The 17,099-nt window shown below is 42.6% G+C and overlaps 1 protein-coding gene across 15 annotated transcripts; it reads left to right on the top strand.

Moving 5' to 3' along the window:
• Positions 1–80: 80 nt before the first annotated feature.
• Positions 81–16,062, top strand: LOC125761788 (uncharacterized). Of its 15 annotated transcripts, none has more exons than XM_049423271.1 (16): positions 81–149; positions 5,332–6,258; positions 7,521–7,753; positions 8,177–8,341; positions 9,132–9,553; positions 9,620–9,730; positions 9,812–9,961; positions 10,036–10,427; positions 10,497–10,602; positions 10,677–11,066; positions 11,150–11,354; positions 11,422–11,629; positions 11,693–12,238; positions 12,307–12,627; positions 12,698–13,035; positions 13,106–16,062. In XM_049423271.1, the coding sequence occupies exons 2-16, from the start codon at positions 6,191–6,193 to the stop codon at positions 13,450–13,452; spliced, it is 4,002 nt and encodes a 1,333-aa protein (XP_049279228.1). In that variant the 5' UTR covers positions 81–149; positions 5,332–6,190; the 3' UTR covers positions 13,453–16,062. The 15 variants fall into 15 exon arrangements, with proteins under 15 accessions (XP_049279228.1, XP_049279219.1, XP_049279221.1 ...); XM_049423262.1 differs by having other exon boundaries at positions 106–233; XM_049423264.1 differs by having other exon boundaries at positions 113–206.
• Positions 16,063–17,099: the final 1,037 nt, after the last annotated feature.

Below are 17,099 nucleotides of genomic sequence, written 5' to 3'. Positions count from 1 at the left end.
TATCCCTGCACTGCGCATGTCCAACCGTAGTGATAACCTGGAAAATTTCTACTTGCCTTTCGCACCAAGCTATGTGTGCGTGCAGTTGTACCAGTGACAGGGACAGATGTGCGTCCTCACCAGTAGGAAAAGCGCTAGGAAACACAGTAGTAATATATCCGAACCTACCACATCTCGGGAAGGTCAATCTGCTCCGCACACAGACGGTATCGGCAGCACCAGCAATTCGTGCAGTAAGAATTAATGTGTTTCGTCCTGTCGGGTGGAAAAGCACCTTCAGAGGGCAAATTCACACAAATCGTTATACAAATCCTGCTGAAATAGTTGGTGTCTCCATCCACTCCCCCTCCATCAATGGTGAAGTGAGTCAATCTTGGTGTCCCGTGTGGACAGCCTGTCATCTAGATTGTTTGTGGTGTAGACAATAGAAAAAAAAACCTTGTGTGATAAGCGAAAAAGCGGACACATTTAGAGTTTTCCCTAGTGAGAGGGCTTGTCTAGAGGGGTTTTTGCACAAGCAAATGAAAATACAAATCCATTCCATTCCATCCCCCTCATGACAGTGAGGATGGGTTGTGTATGTGTGTGTGTATGTGTGCTGATATAAAATATAAGGAAAAAAATTGGCAGGATCCTTCTGTGTGTGTGTGTGTCAGTTCCTTATTGCGGTTTGAGTCTCCCCAATCCGTGCGAGATGAGCTGTGAGCAGATCGAAAACTCGATGAGAATGAGATGAATGAGATGTAGTGAGCAGAAAGTGAACGCAAGACGTTTGAATGTGTTGGTGCGGAAAATTCGAACGGTTTTTAACAGAGGCGTGTGAGTGTGCGTGTGTGCGTGGTATGCATCGAAACGTGTGCACATTTTCTCACATTTTCACGTTTGCTCGCTCACCCGTCCAGCTCTGGTGCTCACGTTAAGCGAAAAGCCCCATGCGGAATGGTTTTCCGTCGCAGAGAATGAATCGGGGGCAGCTAGAGCTGAGCTCACCAGTAGTCAACATTTTCTAGTTATCGCGCGGATCCTCAACGTCGGTATCCCGTGGGCCCGTAAGTGCGTTCAGTTCGGTACCATACTTTCTCGATAATACTCGGTTGTTTGTTCAGGTGGAAAACAGCAGCTCGTGGGTGAAATATTTGTAAAGACACAAAAAAAAGCGAGAACTGGAAAACTGGCTGCTGGTTTTAAGTTCCAGTTCCAGTTGCGGGAAATAGAATTGTTTGGTGCTTGCTTTCACCGATGTTAGTTACATTTTCAAAACTACAATAAAACATCAGAATTACGTGAAGTTTAGCAATATTGTCTTGTTAGTAGATAGTCCCTTCTGGTGGGATTCCTTCCTTTGTCCGTACAGCATCTTTCCCAATCTGTCGTGTCCGAGGTCGCCGTGCGTGATCTTGCTCTGACCTCGACCGGCCACCTTATGGGTATCCGGATGGGTGCATGGGAATGGAAATGGAAGAATGTTGAACCGGGCCACCATATTATCACCCAGAATCTCTCAACATTCTTTATCGCTTCACACTCCCGCTCACTGCGAGCTCCCGCATGGTGCCGATGCGAGAGTGTTAGAATGCAGTGTCTACGTGTGTGTGTGCGTGCGTTTGTGCGTGGATTCCCAGATGCTTCCACCGTGTATGCGTGTGTTTACACTGTAGAGATCTTTTTATTTTTGCTAGATTATCCCCCCAAAAACATGATGCTGAGAAGTTGATAAAAATGCATTGCAGTGATAAACGAAGCTAAAAAATTGTACGTAAAAAGATATTTAAGGAATCGTGATCGTGAGTACTTGTCCAAACCTGTTCCGTTGTGTTGTGTTGGTACAGATTACAGACACGACAGTTGGGGGTGAAATCTGACGCTTCCTTAAGCATAATCTAATTTTTCCGAAAATTGATGTACTAATTTACACACCAGCCAAAGGAATGGCTTGGGTGTGAATACGTTGGTTTGTATTATTTTTTCCTTTTTCGGTCGAAGACATATTTTTAATAACTGACCTGGCGCGGTACCAAAATTCAGAGTCATTGCTAATATACATATTTACATGTGCACTGAGCTAGAGTTGAAGAGTATATTTCAAGTTCAAACCGCGTGTGGAATTTAACAGAATGATTGATGATAAAACCACCAATAAATGCAATAAAAGCAAGCAACATATAGAAAACGGTCATAAGATGGGCCTGAATCACAGTAAATAGTCAGTAATTTCACATCTCGACAATTCTTGGCCGCATGTTGGAGCTTGGGTTAGAACTTTATTTGAAAGATATTGGATGGGAAATTCGGCCTCATCCTCAATTAGTCGAATCGAACTGTCTCATGACGGCATGATCTATAAAGATTCAATTAAGTTAATTGTTAAAAAAAAAAACATTTTCGTGATGATATACGACCAACAAAATTAATAACAAAAAATCAACATGAGAGCATTTATCGTCAGAATATAACATTGACCAAACGGAGACGAGAGAGCATAAACATGTCCCAGCTTCGATGCAACGAAAATGGGAAGAGGGAGAAAAGAGCTAAGGAAAACGATACAAACCAAGTTCCAGTTTCGGTTCGAGGAAAAGTAGCAAAAAAAAAGTAATCCAAAACAACTATCTTTGGTGCTATTATTAGCCGGGAAAAGTGTCGTGCACGGCATGTGTAAGAATAGGATCCAGGGATAGAAAATCCGATTGACCGGGTGATGGAAAGATGTGAATGGTGGAAAGGAAGCAAACCTGTCTCTGGTGGGCCATCCACAGATTCGATGGAGCGTTTTATTTTGGATGTGGAAAAAGCAACCAAGACGAAGAAATTTGTGAGTTTTTCGTAAAAAAAATCAGTGCTTATCGATCAATGCATTCGAATTGTTCGACACTGTTGATTAGTATCGAGGGAAGAATTTAACATATTGCAGAAAGTTATTTTATTTTCTATTTAAAAAAATCAACATCAAGCGAACGATCGAGTCTTGATCTGTAAAATAGTAGAGGATCGTCAAGTTAGGCCAGTTTGTCCTAAATTATTTATCACATCCAAATCTACAACCTCTAAAAATCGATATCACTTTCGTTTAATTGTCTCTTTTCGTAGTTTGAGAAGAAGCAACAAATTCCCGGGAGGCTGTGGCATCTCCACCACAATATGACGGTGAACGGTATGACGTTGCAGCACAGCCGTCACCATCAATGGCGTCGATTAGTGATCAATTGTAATTCGATCATTTATGGTTTGTTTGCTTGCGACCAACGAAAGAAAAAAAACAAACCCGAAAACGTCACACTTTGCCATTTCCAACTCCGATCGTCAAACAGCTGCGCGAACTAATCGGTGTACAGGCCGATATAGTAATTATCGTCAACCGTTCCTGTCGTCATCGATGTCGTGTATCGCGCCGCGTTATTTGCTCACTTTGTGACGCACACTGCCCGGAGCAACAGCTTTGCACCGCAAAGTGCTTATGATTTGCCGAGCACAGTGCCTTGTGCTGTGTACAGGGAAGCGATAGAGATGTCGTCAAATGGCAAAATTGGTTTAGATAGTGAGTTCTAACCTCGGCACCACAACGGAATCACGCTCAGCATAAGTACACGTTCACAACGATACCTTCAAAGAGATTAATCGCCCCGTTTCGTGCAGAGGAACGTTTATATTTTTGGATACTGTTTACGGGTGTGTTTGTGTAGGGTTTTTTTCATGCTCTCTCTCTCTCTTTCTCTTTCGCTCACGTTAATAGGGGTGCAAAACGAAACAAGGGTTTGTTCGTGAGCGGGTTTGTTCGATGGAGGCGCAACAACAAAACGACAACCAGTCCAGACGAGGAACGGGAACCGGCGGATATCGGTAGGTCAGTGTTTTAGTTGACCCGATAGTGCCGTACCCGACTGTGGTGTCCGAACTGTGTGTTTGCTTGTTCGCTGGTGCACACGCTTGCATATATGTGCGCCCGCGCCCGTCCGAACGTATCTTCGATCGGCGTACGCTCTTGGCGACGTGTTGCATACACACGCAACGTTACGCGTAGTTTGCGTGTTGTTCGGGTGTGTTCCGTCCAAAAAGAAAAGTCGGATTGCACGCGGTTTCCAGTGAGCGAAAGTTAACGTGCCTAACGTGGTGCCGTGGGTATTTATCACGCTACTTTATTTTATCCTTTTTTTTGGTGACAAAGCAGCTGTCGAGTAAGTTGTGTGGCCCTTTTCCTTGCGCACTCCAGTCCACGGTTGAGCGACGGTTGAGGATGGATGGGCCGTAATTATTTAGTATTCACCGCACGAGCAGGTTCGGTTCGCGCGCGCGCCACACACCGTCAAGCGATCGTCGTTCGTACGTTGCATTTTGTCGCCGCGCAGAGTCGCATAGTCAAATCCATCTCGAGCATCGAACGAGTTGCGCACGGGAAGGGGTGGTTTTTTCTTTAAACCCCCTCGCTAGTGACACGCCGTGAACAGCTGTGTTGGCTAATATCTCTCCACGAGAGTGTGTGTGTGTGTAGTGGCTTTCGAAAAGTAAACAGTTGCTTATCCATTCACCCTTGCCGTTGTCGTTGTCATCCTTATCGCGACGGTAAAGTAAAGCCAACCTAGCGGGTCGCGAACATTGGCAAGTGTCAGTTAGGTTGGCGCGTTGTACGGTTGTTGTTGTACGGTTGTGCTATAATTGAATCCGGCGATTCAACTTCACTTTGAAGCTAAACTTACTCACTAGCGTAGCCTTTTCGTATTTGATTAGTTTCGCATTCGCTCGGCAAGTGTTCTGTGGCCTGGTGGCGGTGGAGAACTTGCGGATAAGTTTATCTACCGTACGGTTATCGGTCTGCCATATGGTCTGACGCGCTGTTGACGCGGCTAGATATGACCTAAAGCTAGCGCATGGATGTGTTCGTTCTGTTGAGATCTGCTGTGCCGCAACTCGCGTCACGATGCTTGGGGTTTGGTGCGCGCAGCACACTAGTTTGTATTGAGTGAATTGTTAGAAATTGGTACATTGTTGCTTTCTGTTGCTTAGTAAGCAAAAAGTTAAGCCTTCTATTTCGACGACCATCTCGTAAAAAGAACGCGACTCGTTCGTGAGTGTGATAATCACCATAAGCCTGATGGTAGTTCGTTGTAAGTTAGTAAGCAAAAACTTGCATGCGAACGCATCGATAAGACTGCTTCTTTCAAGCTTCATTTTATTGCGTTTAATCAGTGTGAATAAATATACGATTAAGACAAACTCAAATAAATTTATTAACATTAATCTAAATGGTTTAACATACAAATGTTAAATTAATTAAATTAATAGAAAAAAAATTATTGTAACCCTCCCATGTTCTACACTTTCATATTTATTCTACAGGCCCTTCCTTCTAATGAATGTGTGCACCAGTGAGGGGAAAAAAGAAACATAAATACATAATAAAAAGCGGCACACAAATTGAAACACGTTTGATCCTGGCCAAAGAGTGTTAATTAAAAAAGTGAAAAATGACGTTAAAGTGTTGAACGCATTAGCAGAATGCTTGGTATCACGTTCAAGGTTTGGATTCGCTCCAGAGTGGCAACCGTAGTGTGAGGGAACCGATGACGAGTGTCATCGAAATCGATCGTCTCTCTGATGATGAAGTGCTGTTAAAGTGCGGTGTACATGTGTGTGTGTGTGTCTGTGGAAGGAAAATCACAACGTCCATGTGTCTAAGAACCATCGTTGTATAGAACCTATCCTACCGGAAGCTGTACAGGAACGCCAACGTGTGTACCGTAATGATTTTTGGATGAATGTGTGTGATCCGTGTGATTAAATAAAAATAAAAGTTTAAAGTGAACATCCTGCTCGTTTGTGTGTGTGTGTGTGGGGAGTTGGTTGTGTACATAATGCATCCGGTGTGGAACAACGGTACAGTTAAGGGCTCGTCTACCAGGGCAAAGCTACCGAAGCATTCGATGCAGACGGTGAAAGCATTGTTAACGGGGCGATGCTACCGATAAAGGTACACACCGTAGCAAAGAGAGAAGAAAATCCCCTTTATAGCAGAGCTCGAATGATCTGACAAAACCAAACCGGAAGAAGGTTGTGTCGCAACGGCACGAAAGGAAAAGTAATTGCAAAAAGTGAAAAGTGTTCTGCAATAGAGACGTTGCCGTTTAGCAAAGTCTTTTTGAGGGTGTCTGCGTGTGTGTGTGTGAGTGTATGTGAAAAGTGAGGTTCATTGTGTAAAATGGGCAACTACTGTAGTTCCGGACAGACGAAAAAGGATAAGGATAATGTTTCGGAAAAATCCGAAGAGTAAGTACCGGGAAAAACGGGAATAATAATTTGAATTATTTTTAACTGACCAATTCATAATGTCCTCGAACTATTGAATGTTTGAATGAGATTTCCAATTGGCAAAATTTATAGCATCTAGAAATTTAATTCCAACTCATTGTTTGAAGCATTCGGAAAAAAGACCGCCGAGCAAAAGCGTAAGTTGTGAATACATTAATTTTGTATGCCTACCGTGCCTTTTTCCCAGTGGCAAGCGAAGCCTTTGTTGGCAAACATTATTCACACATCGGTGCTGACATGGTGCATATGGGCCGTCGACCGGTCCCATCGAGTATCGATCCATTTTCCGCGGTGGCAAACCAGTTCCCCTGATGATGTGAGACACACTATCGGGAAAATTAAATTTTATGCCTCATAATAACCATATTTGCTGATGCAGGGTGATGATTTACGTGACGATACGGAAGTTGAGGTATAGCGCTTTGCGATAAGCAGTCTGTTGCAACATGTGGTTGTATGCCTGGGGCACGGCAATCCTGTCCCAGCTACCTGAAAGCTACCTTATAATTTATTTGATACAGCGAGATAGCTAAGCTCAAACAAAGTTATATACAAAAAGAAAAAGATTTTATTAAACAATAATTCGATTTAACATTTTTTTATTTGTAATTAAATATTACGGTACGTGACCGTTCCTAATGGAGGCGCATGGTGTTTTATAAAAAATGGTGAAAATATTTATTAAATTGAACAAAACCGTTTAAATGAAACATTCGTTTGATATAAAAATCTTCCCTCAAAAATTTAAAGCAAAATGTTAAACATACCGTAACACTTAAGCAAAGTTCTCTGCTTTGGCTCATTTACCTTCCTACCCATTAATGGAGACGCATGGTGCTGATTGATGGTTGAGTGCGCCGTAGATTTATTATTGATGCACGAACACGTTGGCACTTGGCATTAACTGCGCGTTATTTATCTTGGCAAAGGGTGTCGTCGAGTGTGCGCTAATTTTGACGTCAGCCCTCACTAAACACATAATATTAAATCTGCGTGGCCACGTATCGGATGATCAGTATTCGCAGAACCGTGGCTTAAACGCATATCATCAATCACGGGTTTGATGTTTATTTGACAGTTGAAATGTATTTTTTTTTGTTTTCAAAACAGAAATAAACTTTCAATGAAGGGGAAAGTATTTCATATAAATATATTTTTTTATGCGCAGTTTGTAATGAGTGGCTTTGCTTTCCATTTTTCTTTTGTTGGTATAATTTCAGATCGCCCTCTTATCAGCTGGCGGATAAGGGAAAGAGTAAGGCAAACGATGTAAAGGAGGCACCGTTAGCGGCACCGGAAGTCACATCGGATGCATCCGGTACGGGCCAAATTTCAAACAGCTCCAACGCTACTAATGGGTGCAACTCGTCCAATGTGGCGGGCGCTGGTGGAGCTGATGGGGCCAGAGTACAACCAAAAGCACTCCAGAACGTGCAATCGATGACGCTGTCGGGTAAGATGAATAATGAATGGTTGCTGGTACGCTTGGGGGTGGAATTTAATAGCCAAGGGTCTTTAATTATGGTAATACTTAAGTGTGTGTTGTATCAAACGGTTTTAATATAACTACTTTATTATTAGATATTATTAGATTGGGTAAAAAGAAATCTTTTATTTGTACCACCTCTTGGTGATTTGATTCATATTTTTGATCAAAATAAGTAAATGAATTTCGTTCTCCACAACTTCATACAAAACCGACTTCAGTGAATAATTAAAGGAAAAGTTGTAAATTAAACTCACCGTTTAAATAGAGCTCCCAGCACGTGCCACTTGCTGCAATGAACACACACGACAACTAGTGTCGAAGATAGTAATTTTTCAATCGCCAATCAACTAACCTATTAATCACAATTTGTTGTCCCGCTTTTGCCAGATTCCACCACGAACAGCCCGATGACCGTGTCGCCACCATGTGATATACCGCTAGTGCATCAGAACTTACCGCAAAACCTAACACCACTGTACGGCAAACCGACAACCAATAGGCGAACGGATAAGTACAAAAAGATCGTCCTTTACATACTGGCCGCGGACGATGGTAAGCCTTTCACACAAGGGTAGCGTACGATACAGTGTGGTGTATATGTTTATGAATGCAAGCGTTGTCTATAAATTTTATAATTGTTATTAAATTTTGTTTATTCTTTGAGATAAATTTTTCTTTAAAAGAATGTTCTACTTCGCGTACTTTTAACTAGAGTTTGTCGAGTAATTAAATATGTTTTTCAATTAATATAATCCTCCCCCTGTGAATTGGGAAACAGCTCCGGTTAGGACTAGAAGAGGACACTCTAAAAAAAAGTAAACCAATGATTGAATATGTGCTCGATGTGGCTTGCAACACCATGTCCTGGTCTGACCTATTTTCGTACCCAATTGGTACACGTTTTGCTTCCACTACAGCCAACTACCCTCCATGAACTCTTCGGTTTGCGGTGATGTCGATTCGTTCACCTACTGGATTTGATTCCCTTATGTCAATTATGGTTCCGATTTGCGCTGGTTAGTTTATTTTTACTTTCATCCTATAGCGTCTGTCGTCACTAGTGCAAAACCAACCCCCCGTCTTATGCCACGGTTCGGTGCGTTTCTGTGACCTGGCCGGGTGAAATCGACGTAATATCCTCCGGTGATCGAATTGACCCTTTCCGGTTCCGTGAGTGTGTGTTGGGAAGGGATACGACATGATGATAAAACAAACTAAAAGCAGAAACGAGTTAGGAAAAGTGTTGCAATAAGGATTACAGTGGCTGGCAATTGATTCGTGGAACGCGACCGATTACAAGCAACTGATCTGTACACATGTATGCCCACTTTCCACAATGCAGGATTCCAAACGGAGAAGGCAATGCTGCGGGAGGTGTTTAAGACATTGAACCAGAAATGTCAAAGCCGCGGGTTCGAACTGCATGTGGCCGATCTGCATGTGCTGCAGCCGAAAGGTAACAGTTTCGACGTAAACAAATGGTTTAGTGGACCGCTCGAGGCACAGGGTGGCCATGAGCTGGCCGCTAACTGTTTGGCGGAGATTGCACGCCAATCCTGTGACTCGTACCTTATACCGGTGCTGTTCCTTGGCGGTACGTTGGGTGATCCGCTGCTACCACTGACGATCGAAAGCCAGGACTTTGTCGCCGCGCTACAGATAGCCGAACGGAATCCATCGGAACGAGCGATTCTCGAGAAGTGGTACGTGCTGGACGACAAATCGCAACCTGCGTGCTATCGGTTGAATGCTACCGCCACACCGGTATGTAGAAGCGTCGATGAGCCAACATGGAAAGGGTTACATATTACCTTGGAACTTTAATTGTAGCCAATGGCGACGGAGGAATCGCAGAAGGAACTCGCGTTACTGCTGCAGACGTTGATTGATATATTCTCAAAGGAGCTGCGTGACTCTTACTTAACCACCGTTGTTGAACAGGTGTGTACATTAGTTAGATTGAAGTTCATTTAGTCGAGAATGAAGTTCGTTTTGATACAACTTAATATGTTATTCTTACAGGAAATCAACAATACCGTTCTGATTAGCCAAGAGCTTTCGAAGCGTTGCATCTGGGTCCAGAGTGCAGTAGCGGCACCAAAATCGGAGGGATTATCCTCTGTCGAGGCGGAAATGGTGCGAAGGTTGTCCAACATACAGAACGATCTGAAGGTAAACAAGTGTTGTGACTTCATAACGAGTTCTTCGAATTTCTTACTGAATTCCCTACCTATTTCCTACCTTAGAATCAACTTTCCGAGAAGCACATCATTCGGATTCCGGCTAACATTGCCCAGCAGCAGCAGGAACAGTTTGGTACGATGTTGGACAGCTGTTTGTCGCATGAGATCGATTCCATCATCGATGAACACGTGAGCAAGTACTCCATACCGCACTGCACGTACGGTGTCGATCGACGTCTGTTGAGTGAGCTCGAAGAGGTGAACCGACATTCGCGCGTGTTGAACGAAAATTGCGCCAACTTCAGTACGACCGAACGTGTCCGCGAATATCTTACATCGGCACGGGGCAAACCGCTTGTTGTGTACGGGTCGATGGGTGCAGGCAAGAGTGTCTTTATGGCAAAATTGTCACAAAATCTGCACACCTGGCTGCCGGAGTCTCATCTCGTGATGAGGTAATGTTGTCGGGCAGCAGTTCAACATTGGAACTTGTACTTGATGCCTTATTTTATTGGTTTTTACAGATATGCAAACCTTACTATTCAAAGTTCTGACGTTACTGGACTGTTGGGGTCGATCACGGAGCAGATATCAGTATTAATTAAAGGAGTACCGACCCGCTGCCAGCATGTGAGTAAAGGAAGGAGAGTAGATAAAGTGGAATAGGCTATTAAGACTTTTCTTTTCCAATGTTCTCTCAACAGACCATTCCATCATATGCTGGTGTGCTGAAGTCATTGTTGGAAAGCTCGAAGCAACAGATCACCATCCTGATCGATTCAATCGATGCGTTGCGTGATGTGGAGGAGCTCGATTGGTTACCTGTGACGCTGCTAGACAACGTGAAGCTTGTACTGACGGTTAGCTCCGCTGGCACTGGACAGGATCTAGCGAATGCGGAAAGTGTTGTACTCCAGCGCTTGCGTGAACGGATTGGTGACGATAGTTGCTTCCTGTATCTTACACCATTCACCCAGGAACAGTGGGAAGATGTGCTATGCTTCGGTGGAGGCGATATTTACGCTGCTAACGGTGCATTGCAGCTGCCAGAATGTTGGAAAAAGTCGGGCGAGAAAATTTCAATTCAAGCGAAGGTAGTGATCGTTGTTCGCAAACGTTTCCAATTTCCCCAAGGTAATGACAGTGTGCAAATGGGATTTTTTACACCTTCTTTTAGATTCTCTGGTGGCTCGGATGGCTTGGCATCACCAATCTTTCCGACACATCCGTATCACACATCAGCGAACGGGTGTTTGAGATACTGGAGGAGAAGTTTACTGCTGCCATCGTTAGGTTGATCGTTTCACTGCTGCTGGCCTCCCGGGAGGGTCTGCTGGAGACGGAAATCATTACACTTATAAGGAACTCTAACTTAGTTACCGGTACGTACTATTAATGGTGGTCAGGAAGCAAAACATCCTTCAACACTGTTACGGCATTTCGTTCCAGGATCAACAACAAAACTGTGGACACACTTTTGCTGGAAGATGGGACCACTTTTTCTGCACAATAAAAACATTATCGTCGTCGATAGGACACTACGGCAGGTGGCGGAAAAGCGGTACGAAGCCGACATTAAGCAGGCGCATCGAATTCTGTACGATTACTACGAGCTGCAGCCGAACGTGTTTGTCGACAAGAAGGGCAAAGAGAAATGGTTAGTTGCTGGAAATTGGGAGTTGTTAAAATCATTTTTAAATACTTTGGTTCTTTTTTACAGTTTTAACTATAGGAAGATTGTCGAACTACCCTATCACAAGTACAAGCTCGATGCGGTAGCGACCGAGAGCGCTTTTACCAACTCTCCGTACCTGACCGATCTAGCCTGGTTGCAAGACAAACTGATCGCTACCGGATGTGTTCATATTTTAAACGATATTTGGCTAGTGGATGGTACCGCTAGTGCTGGTACTCATGTGGCGCTGCTCAAGTCATTCATCGAGATGCACTTTAAGGCGCTCAACTACGACGGACATCAGCTGTACTCGTTACTACGTCCGGTTCTGGTTGCGGAGCGGCAGCGTGCCGGTTCACCGTACGCGAACAGTGCGATCGTACAGCAATGGTTAGAGACGATCGATAACAGTACCGTTCCGTTCCTGGAGAGGTTGATGCTAGCAGAGGATGCAGATGATAAAGAGAAGCAAACAGGTGACAAGCAGCCGAATGTTGGGTTCGATCTGATGATGAACTTAAGCATTGAGGGATACTTTGTCATATCGCTCAGTACAGAACGGGAAGAAATCTGTGTGTGGGATGTTGCAAAGTAAGTAACGGTTGCTGATGGTTGTGAGACTTTTGATTAATCCAGCTTATATCTTCTAACAACGCTAGGTGTCGTAAGGTGCGTACACTCACGGGAGTTCCTCAACCGTCAGAAATCTGTCCGGTCGGTGATTATGGCGTAGCGGTACTATGTCGCAGAGAGATTCGTATTATCGATCTGAACGAGGGCAAGTTTAAGGTGACGCTAAAGGGCGTGATGAACCAGAAGATGCCATACTTTGGACTGCACGATCCGTCACACCTTGTGTGTCTATCGCGCAACCGTATGTATGTGAACCTGATGAACATCGAATCGGGTGATTGTGTGACCACGTTCAAGGCGGGTGAAGATCGGTTCCTGAACTCACTCCTCGTATCTGGTGATGGCAGGTAAGTTAATCTGTTTTTTTTTCTATTTTTGTTGAGAGATGGATATTAAACTCATCTTTTTTTTTGGCAGAATTCTCGTATGTGGTGATGAAACGCAAAAACCTTTCCCATTGCTGGTGTGGCATCTGTCGCAGAAGAAGCTACTGTACGATCTGCGCATACCTCACCATGATTTTATCACCTCGCTGTCCGCAATTACGCACGAAGGTTCGTACGTGTGCGTGGTAGCAAAGGAGCTAGCGGAACCGAGTCCCAACTTCATCGTGGTGTACGATCTGCAGAGTGGCACACTGTTCAAGAAGTGGAAACCGTCCTGCAATACGGTTTCGCTAGCGATCTCGCAGACCAACACCTGCGTCATTGCTGGGCTGGAAGATGCGCGAATTTTAATCTGGGACTTGGTGACTGGTAAGTTTGATGAAGCTGCCTTTCGAAGATACATCGAATGTGTTCAATTTGCTTGGTTGTATAATTTTAGGTAACTGCCGAAGTACGCTGGTCGGACACAGCGCTCCGGTGACTTTGTTGAAGATAGATCCAACAGGCAAAATTTTACTCTCCAGCGATAAGGAAGGGCGCGACCTGTCTATACGACTCTGGCAGCTCGATAATGGCAATTTGCTGGCCGTGTACACACCGGAGGAACGTATCACGACGTGCGAAATTCTCAGCGGTGGCTCGTACCTGGCACTGGCGCTAGAGAATCGTCACAATCTGATCACACTAAAGCTTCGGTCTGGTAGCGATGGGTCCGAGGAGGATCGTTCGTTGGTAGTATACGGTAATTCCGAACACGATGGTAAGCAATTCGATTTGAAGCAGTAGAAGCAGTTAAGCGGAATGTAAGATAAGTCGCTTCCTTCACTAGATGAATGAATCTCCCAACACAAGCGAACGTTAGCTAACGAATTGTGTTCATAATTGCATACGAATATCACCAACTGGGGTGCATATTCTCTCTACTGCACCACTTATGTCAAGTGTTCGAATGAACTCGGTAACAGATAGATAAAAGATTTAAAAAAAATCCACTCTCGTTCAGCAAAAGCAAATTAAATGCATCCATTGCACATCCACATCTCTTCTAAAGGTTAACAGAGTCATTGTAACGTGAAGCAAAAGTTTCCTCACAAGCATACATGAATAGGTGTAAGACTTTCACACAGAACAGCAGAATGCATGCAGCATGTAAAATAGCTTCGATAAACCAAGAAAAACACAGCATTAAAAATAAAACGCACTTTTAGCAATCCTTGCCAGGCGCAGTAACGTTACACGAAGCGAAACAATGTGTAGTGAAGGACAACTCAACCTTCGTTCGATTATCTTCCTTCATAGAGTAAATGTGGACACACTAGGTATGAACGAACAGTAGGATGGATTGTGCAGCTGTTAGCAAATAGTGTTAGCTCACTGGTTACTGCTCAGATAACTACTTAAAGTGACTATATTTTCTTTGGTGAATTAGTTCTTTTTTGCGGTTCGGTACTGAACTGTCTTGAGCCGCTGGTCCGCGGTTGACTCGATCGCGAATGTAACTCGCGGCATTCAACAGAGATCACACAGTCATCGCTCAAAAAGTCTGCTAAAGTCTGTAAGCATTATTTAAAAAGTTTGAAAAGAATCGCTTTCCGTTTATTTTAAATTACTAAACTCAAAACGCCGATGAACAGGTTTGCACTATTCTGTTATTTGATTGTGATCGAATATCGTTAATTATTATTTAGTTAGGTTAAGTATGTTTGTGGCCATACTAACAGTAGACACACATCCCCCATTGGCTTACAATGGACAAAGAATTGGATCTGGTTTGCAAACTAGTTTTGTACATTATGTTGTTTAAAGTTTTATTTATTCGCACCTATTGGTATTGCAAATTGAGGCACTGTTAATGAGTTCGTTTGGCTGTTTTATTCATTACATGACATTAAATGAGAAACCAAAACCTTTTCAATTCGTGAGATCACTTTACCCAAATACAGGGAATGTTTCGAAGAAGTTCGTTTTTAAATCAAAAGGCTTTGTACCCCGATTTTGTAATGGTTTACTTCCTTTTGTGCTTAGTTATGTCTAGCAAAACAGGAGACTAATAGAATATCCAACATATACGCACCACCCTCTAGCTAGTCCTACATAGAGCAATAGTTGTAAAACTGTAAACAGTTAAGATATCAATAGAAGAAACAAATAGTAGCTATTATAGCAGTACCGTGCAAACCATGCAAACATAAGAAAGAAAACACAAAAGAAACCATTTAAATAATATCATTCAATCGTTTGATGTCATCACAAAGCGAATAGTCACTAGCGAGAGAACGAGAGAGCCAACTGGATACAATTTAGCAATCACACAGAGTGTGCAACATACAAAAATTATTCAAACCATAGCATAGAACCATACGCAAGCGAAGGAAAGATGTAAGCGGAGTCCTAAAACCCACCCACATGCTCCAAAGATCGCCACCTGAAACAGCAAGAGTATATAAATCTAGAAAAAAAACATCTCATCTGGAATGAGATATTAAGGCTGGTCCTTGATAATGAAATCTTGCACTGAATACCAAACCACGGTCTGAACACGATGCTTCTGAAACAAGTTCAATATTCACGCTTGAAACCACCCTCTCTTTTAACAGCTGTGAAACATAAACCAGATACTAGATGTATGTGTAGTGTATAGCGCTGCTTTCCCGGTAACCATAGGTCAACAAAGCGGTGGTTTGGAGACACGGTATTTACATAAGTGGGTGTGATAGTTCCAGGGTTTTAGTTACCGTAACCGTAGCCAGCAAGCAGTGTGCGGAATAGTGTAGAGGAAAGGTCGAACCCTTCCCCAGACAGTTATGAATGCAAACGTATGCGTGTATGCAAATGCAAAATGGCGAAAAGTGTGAAATGAAATCGGCGAAAACAATGATCGCACATAAATAGTACGCAACTCCTTTCCGGAAACAATTAATCGAGAACGCAACAAGAAAAAAGATAAATCAAAACAAAACCATGTTTTTTTGTTTTTGGTTGGAAAACAAATGCTCCGAAAAGACGCGCAAACAAATAAATAGGAAAAGATTCATACATATATGAGTAAAACGCACAAGTACATCAAGTAAACACATTAACACAAGCGGAACGGAAGGAATGGATGAATGTGGATGAAGATATAATATAAAAGCAACACAAACACAACATATATGCGATGAAGTACTATCAATTTTTATGTAAAATCTTTTAAGTAATATTATATTTGTTACTTTTGATTTATATATAAAAACATGTATGTGTGTGTGTATTTTCAAGATGAGAACAAGCAGAAAAAGCTATTATACGTATACATATATATATATATATATATCACGAAAACAAAACGGAGACATTGTAACAGCAGCAAAACAGTATAAACTGATAAAAAAGAAAACTGAATATTGAAACTACCGATGAGGAGAGTTTGTTTTAATTGATCTTGTGGACGTGTTTGAAAGAAAATAAAATTCCCTTTACTTAGTTCCGACAACGAATCACGAATAAAAAATTACCTTGGCCAACATAATTCACCTTGCGTGAGTATTTTTTTTTCTACACACCGGACACACCCATCTGCTCTATGGGTCTCTGGTACATACCAGTATGCTTTATGGTCAATAAATCTAAATTTAAAATCCACCGCTTAAAGGCTCCTGTCAACGGCGAATCATTTATCATCAGTCCGCTAGTGGTAAGGTTGGGTGATACGAGAGGAAGTACTGGGATGTAGTGATAGTGAAACATTAATATTGGGATGGAGAGGGCGATATGTGTCATAATAGTAGGTGAGACCAAAATATTTTTATGTTGATAGCTTGGCAATGTTTTGATTTATATTAAAAATATAAAATTAATTTATGAATTTGTTTTAAAAAATTGCTTTCTGAATGAAAATTTATATTTTTTACGTATGGCTATAACAGGTGAAAATTAATAATAAGTATAAATGCGAATAACAAACACAAGTCACATGATCATCGCGTAATCTTTATACAAGGATAACAACTAAACGCTCATATAATCATTATGTAAAAGAAAAATAAATGAATAATTCGGTGCAAAAGTAGCCGCATCAATAGAGCACATCACCCACATGAACTATTTTAGAAATGTCTCCCGTGTGCCGTGTGGTGGAAGTATCGTTACCGGCCATTCATCACTAGCTTCACGGTACGGACGTACCAAGCACATTGCGTCCCGGGTCGTTGTCGTCAGAACGTCTGAGCTCGCGTCACTGTTTTTAGCGATGAATGTGGCCGATATAACACCAACGCCGTAACGTGTACCAGCAGACAGAACGACGGCGCGATTGTTTCTGGGTTGCGTGAAGCGAATTCTTAACCGAATGTAGATCAAAACCAAGTGTTTGTTGAATTATTTTGTTGGTGATTTTTTGTGCTCTAATAAAGAAATGTTTAGTGCTCTACGCAGTGTAAAAAATAGAGTGAAGA

The sequence above is a fragment of the Anopheles funestus genome, chromosome 2RL (genome assembly GCF_943734845.2).
Source record: "Anopheles funestus chromosome 2RL, idAnoFuneDA-416_04, whole genome shotgun sequence".
In the NCBI taxonomy this organism is placed as follows: Eukaryota; Metazoa; Arthropoda; class Insecta; order Diptera; family Culicidae; genus Anopheles; species Anopheles funestus.
The sequence above is the reverse complement of the archived record's forward strand: the minus strand, read 5'-3'. Positions and strand labels throughout refer to the sequence as shown.

Excerpts from the sequence above, each read along its gene's own strand:
- LOC125761788 (XM_049423271.1), top strand. The coding sequence starts at position 6,191 with ATGGGCAACTACTGTAGTTCCGGACAGACGAAAAAGGATAAGGATAAT. Across the intron at positions 10,603-10,676 it reads TACCGACCCGCTGCCAGCAT|ACCATTCCATCATATGCTGG; the intron begins GTGAGTAAAGGA and ends TTCTCTCAACAG. Across the intron at positions 12,239-12,306 it reads TGTGTGTGGGATGTTGCAAA|GTGTCGTAAGGTGCGTACAC; the intron begins GTAAGTAACGGT and ends TAACAACGCTAG.